Here is a 6,000-nt window from a genome sequence, read left to right on the forward strand (position 1 = left end):
CAGATGAGGTGGTACGGGCATCTGGTCAGGATGCCACCCAAACGCCTCCCTAGGGAGGTGTTTAGGGCACGTCCAACCGGTAGGACGCCACGGGGAAGACCCAGGACACGTTGGGAAGACTATGTCTCCCGGCTGGCCTGGGAACGCCTCGGGATCCCCCGGGAAGAGCTAGACGAAGTGGCTGGGGAGAGGGAAGTCTGGGCTTCCCTGCCTAGGCTGTTGCCCCCGAGACCCGACCTCGGATAAGCGGAAGAAGATGGATGGATGGATGTTAACGTTTATCTCTGTGTCGTTTTTTTTTACAAAAATAATGATTTTTTGATAATGCATGCCTTTGGTCACGTTTTAGTCACGGCTGTATTCATTTAGGTAGAGGTTGATTTAAAAATGTGTTTCATTCATTGCTTCTGTATCTCAGCCCAGCTTTTCTGATCACCCCTTTAAAACGCATATTTTCTTCCCAACCATGCACCTTCAACACATTATTTATTTTTTTTATGGTGAGGTATGCGTGCAAAGTAGTGGCGGCGTAAAAGCGGTTCATTTTAGTGTGAGCAGCTGTCACGCAAGCACAAAAGGGAATGGACCGCGAGGGTTTTATTGGCAGCAATTAGTAAGCAAAATGGGCCTTCAGACAGCACCGTGGCGCTTTATATTCATTTATCTCCATATACAACACGACTACGGAGATTTGTAAAGGATTCATGTTTTCTGACAAGACCATAAACGTACCGCCACATCTGTGTGTGTTTGTGTGTTTAGACCTCCACCGCCACGGTGAACATTGTGGTGACAGATGTTAACGACAACGACCCGCTGTTCGATCCCTCGCTGCCGGTGAACCTTACTGTCACCGAAGAACAGGGTCAAGCGTACGTCGGGCGCGTCAAGGTAAGAAGCAGCACAAAGAGATGCTTGCAATGTACAACTAGCGCGTACAATGTGATAAATGATGTTCTCCCAGTGCACATAAGTCGTGTATGTGCCACACGAGATAAGGTCAGAATGACACGTTATTCCTCTCAAGTCTCCTCCCACACAAGGAGTTCTGGTACTTCTAATTAATTAGATTCAGCTGCTACTTTTTACAGCAGCAAAACTCCCCCTTAATTATCCATGCACCTATTTGATGTTTGCTTGTAATTTGAGGAGTGTGCTCTTGTTATAGTCTAGTTATTATTTTATAGTACATGTCCATGACTTCACAATTAGCATCCCTTCTGCAGGTTTTATAGCACACCAGCTCATCATGTCTGTAAGGAAGGAGATTTTTCCTTCATGACATGAAACCGTCATGCACTGTCAATAGTGATCGTTTAAACACTTTCACTAGAAAGCGGATCATACAAATGAGACGATAGATTTTTTTCTCTCATTTTTGGTGCTCATAAACCGGTTCTAGCGCAGTGGTTCTCAACCTTTTTTCAGTCATGTACCTCCCGTGAACATTTTTTTAATTCAAGTACCACTTAATCAGAGCAAAGCATTTTTGGTTGAAAAAAAGAGATAAAGAAGTAAAATACAGCAGTATGTCATCAGTTTCTGATTTATTAAATTGTATAACAGTGCAAAATATTGCTCATTTGTAGTGGTCTTTTTTTAATTATTTGGGGAAAAAAGAGATATAAAAATAACTAAAAACTTGTTGAAAAATAAACAAGTCATTCAATTATAAATAAAGATTTCTACACATAGACATAATCATCAACATAAAGTGCCCTCTTTGGGGATTGTAATAGAGATCCATCTGGATTCATGAACTTAATTCTAAACATTTCTTCTCAAAAAAAAAAATCTGTTGTTTCCCTAATTTTTGTTGTTGTACATGGATGAGGGTGTGTGTTGCTGAGCCCACTTTGACATTGTCTGGACTGGACCTGGTTTTAAAAACCTTTTAGACAAGTCTAATTCCATTAACAACCTGGTCTGTTGAAGATAATGTTATTTTTTTTATTTTATTTTTTTTTTTAATAAAATAAAATGAGATTTTAAAAAAAAAGGAAAACAATGACATTTTTTGGGGGGATAAAAAAGAAAGTAAAATCATATAAAACAATTACATAAAAAATAGTAATTAATGATAGTGTTAGAGGACCGGCGACACACACAATCATGTGTGTTTCAGGGACTGTGTCCCTTGCAGACTGTGTTATATATGTTGTGGGAACCAGCATTTTGGTAGCAGAAAGAAACAACCCTTTTTTGTGTGAGTGGGTGTGGCTGGTTGTGAATGGGGGAGGGAGGGGCTTTCTTTGGGGGGTTGATGCACTGATGGAAAGTGTATCTTGTGTGTTTTTGTGTTGATTTAATAAAAAAATTAAAATAAAAAAAAATCTTCCATCCATCTTCTTCCGCTTATCCGAGGTCGGGTCGGATAAGGGCAGCAGCCTAAGCAGGGAAGCCCAAACTTCCCTCTCCCCAGCCACTTCGTCTAGCTCTTCCCGGGGGATCCCGAGGTGTTCCCAGGCCAGCCGGGAGACATAGTCTTCCCAACGTGTCCTGGGTCTTCCCCGTGGCCTCCTACCGGTTGGACGTGCCCTAAACACCTCCCTAGGGAGGCGTTTGGGTGGCATCCTGACCAGATGCCCGAACCACCTCATCTGGCTCCTCTCGATGTGGAGGAGCAGCGGCTTTACTTTGAGTTCCTCCCGGATGGCAGAGCTTCTCACCCTATCTCTAAGGGAGAGCCCCGCCACCCGGCGGAGGAAACTCATTTCGGCCGCTTGTACCCGTGATCTTATCTTTTCGCTTATGACCCAAAGCTCATGACCATAGGTGAGGATGGGAATGTAGATCGACCGGTAAATTGAGAGCTTTGCCTTCCGGCTCAGCTCCTTCTTCACCACAACAGATCGGTACAACGTCCGCATTACTGAAGACGCCGCACCGATCCGCCTGTCGATCTCACGATCCACTCTTCCCTCACTCGTGAACAAGACTCTTAGGTACTTGAACAAATAAATCTTTAACATCAATATTTATGGAACATGTCCACAAAAAAATCTTGCTGTCAACACTGAATATTGCGTTGTTGCATTTCTTTTCACAGTTTATGAACTTACATTCATATTTTGTTGAAGTATTATTCAATAAATATATTTCTAAAGGACTTTTGAATTGTTGCTAATTTTAGAATATTTTTGAAAAATCTCACGTACCCCTTGGCATACCTTCAAGTACCCCCATGGGTATGCGTACCCCCATTTGAGAACCACTGTTCTAGGAACACATATTGCTGTTAGAACATCACTAAAACATCCATTTTGCATCATGGATGAGCTTTACGGCATAATATTGGAATGTTGTGCTGGGAAATGTGAGGCAAAACTATCTGAATTTTGCAAGAGATATGTTTTATGCATGTTAAATACATGATCACACTTCTGAACACACTAAAAAGAACCTATGAGGAATTTTGTCTTTTCTGACTTGTAAATGTCATTAGAATTTTGGATAGTCCTGTTAAACAATGCCAACGTGTCAAATCATCAGGTTGATGCATTTTGTTGTGAGCTTTCATGCAGTTCGGATGCCTTTGTTTGCGAGGTTGTGCAGTCTCGCTACGTTGTGAGGTCACAGCGAGGTGGACGTACTTATTTGGACATTAAATAAAGGTCTCAGCCACAGGGCGGTAGCTCCTCCCCCTGCTTCATGCTATAAGGGGCGGCATAGCTCGGTTGGTAGCGTGGCCGTGCCAGCAACTTGAGGGGATCCAGGTTCGATTTCCGCTTCCGTCATCCTAGTCGCTGCCGTTGTGTCCTTGGGCAAAACACTTTACCCACCTGCTCCCAGTGTCACCCCTACTGGTTTAAATGTAACTTAGATATTGGGTTTCACTATGTAAAACGCTTTGAGTCACTCGAGAAAAGCGCTATATAAATATAATTCACTTCATAAGAAAACGCAAGACACACACAAAACACAGGATAGAGTATTATTTTCATCTAATCTTGGCATAATAACACTGACATGCAGTGACGCAAATGCTGCTAAAAGCAGATTTTCTAGTCTGAATTGATAGTGTGCAGGTGTACCGGATGTTGTGACCAGGTGAATCTTTACTGCTTCCCTCACCTCCCAGGGGCTGATCAAGGGTAATGGGTCAAATACAGAGAATAATTTCGCCACACCTATAGTGTGTGTGAAAATCATTGGTACTTTAACTTTTAACATGCATAATGTTAATTAAGTTTATTTTTGACCATATCAGGAAAAAAAAAAGCTGTGATTACTTTAATATATATTTAAACCAGGAGTCAGCAACCTTTACCACTCGAGCCATTTTGACCCGTTTCACAAAATAAAGAAGGTAATGGGAGCCACAACCATTCTCGCTAATATCTGCTGATGGTCACCTAGATAACAATAATAAGGGCGTACTATGAAGCCATTGCCTTTGACGGCTTCTACAACATGTACAAACAGCTTGCCAGCCCAGTAACATGTTGTACGTGGCTTCCGCTGATACACGTACGCGACTGCAAGGGATATAGTCAACAGCCATACAGGTTACACTGAAAGTTGTGATATAAACAACTTTAACACTCTTACTAATATGCGCCACACTTTGAACCCACACCAAACAAGAATGACAAACACATTTCGGGAGAACATCCTCACAGTAACACAACACAAACGCAACATAACAATTACCCAGAATCCAATGCATCCATGACTCTTCCAGGCTATATTTTACACCCCGCTAGCACCAAACCCCCTCCTCCGTGCATCGGTTGAGGTGGGTGGGGTTGGGGGTGCGGGGGTGTATAATATAGCCTGGAATAGTCATGGATGCATGGGATTCTCTGTAATTGTTATGTTGCGTTTATGTTGTATTACTGTGAGGATGTTCTCCCGAAATGTGTTTGTCATTCTTGTTTGGTGTGGGTTCACAGTGTGGCGCATATTAGTAAGAGTGTTCAAGTTGTTTATATCACAACCTTCAGTGTAACCTGTATGGCTGTTGACTATATGCCTTGCAATCTCATACGTGTGACGATAAAAGCAGCGAGATGCATGCATCCGGCCGGCACGCAGATAGCATGTTGTAGAGGACGTTAAAAGTAAAGCCATCATAGCACGCCCTCAATATTGTAGTCCGTGTGAAAATCGGAGAACGTTAACCCCGGGTGATGTCCGGGGGAGGCACCAAAATCTGGAAACCCCCCCGATTCTCAGCGATTGTGCAGCTAAGCCACATCAGAGTGGCCAAAGAGCCGCATGCGGCTCCGGAGCCATGGGTTGCCGACCCCTGATTTAAACAGTGGAGGGGCTTCATTTGCAATCTGGGAAAGCCTTCAGAATCAAACGTTTTGCAGGCAAACTTAAGAAAATGGGTTCTAAAAGTGATAATGGAGCAAAACGTACACAGAAGCATACCCAATATTATCTGGACCACAGAGAAGTGTTTAAAATGTAGATTAAAATCATCAGTTTCCTTTTAGGTGTACCTAAAGTACAGCATAAAGCCATTACACACACTGTATTTATTTCCAAGTACTCGTATTACAGTCCTTGTACGCCAACTTAAAGAGATGACATGAATTTCCAGAGCATGGCTGTGTGAGGCGCGACTTCGGGCCTGATTCCAAACTGAGGTCGGCACCTCTACTTATTAAACATATTTCCAGTAGAATGAATGGACCTGACCTTGGTGTGCTGATACTGCTACTACTGTAAGGCAGAGAAGGGTGGAACATAAGAAAAAAAGCAATCTGAACCACAGAAATGGTTCTAATGTGGCTATTATTATATATATACAGTATTAGTATAAAACCTGGTTTTATTTATTTCAAACATGCTTACCAAGTTACATTAAGGAACAAAATGATATAATTGATGATGACTGAAGTGCTGATAGCACCCAAACCTAACTCCGGATTGTAAATAATGTAAATAATTCCATATATATACTCTGATGATTAACTTGTTTGATGACTGTATTATGCTGACAGTATATATTTGTACCATGAATTGATTAACGTGGACCCCGACTTAAAA

The 6,000-nt window shown here is 42.1% G+C and overlaps 1 protein-coding gene across 4 annotated transcripts in view; it reads left to right on the forward strand.

The window, feature by feature from the left end:
* Positions 1–6,000, forward strand: part of pcdh15b (protocadherin-related 15b) — a 375,223-nt gene that overhangs the window by 207,295 nt on the left and 161,928 nt on the right. For all 4 annotated transcript variants that reach the window (XR_009807925.1, XM_061909585.1, XM_061909586.1 and 1 more), the window contains one exon: positions 763–891. Coding sequence is in view for 3 of the 4 variants with exons in the window: in XM_061909585.1 (XP_061765569.1) it covers positions 763–891 (129 nt within the window). In the remaining variant the exon portion in view is untranslated. The remainder of the gene's footprint in view (positions 1–762; positions 892–6,000) is intronic.

The sequence above is a fragment of the Nerophis ophidion genome, linkage group LG08 (assembly GCF_033978795.1).
Source record: "Nerophis ophidion isolate RoL-2023_Sa linkage group LG08, RoL_Noph_v1.0, whole genome shotgun sequence".
Classification (NCBI taxonomy): Eukaryota; Metazoa; Chordata; class Actinopteri; order Syngnathiformes; family Syngnathidae; genus Nerophis; species Nerophis ophidion.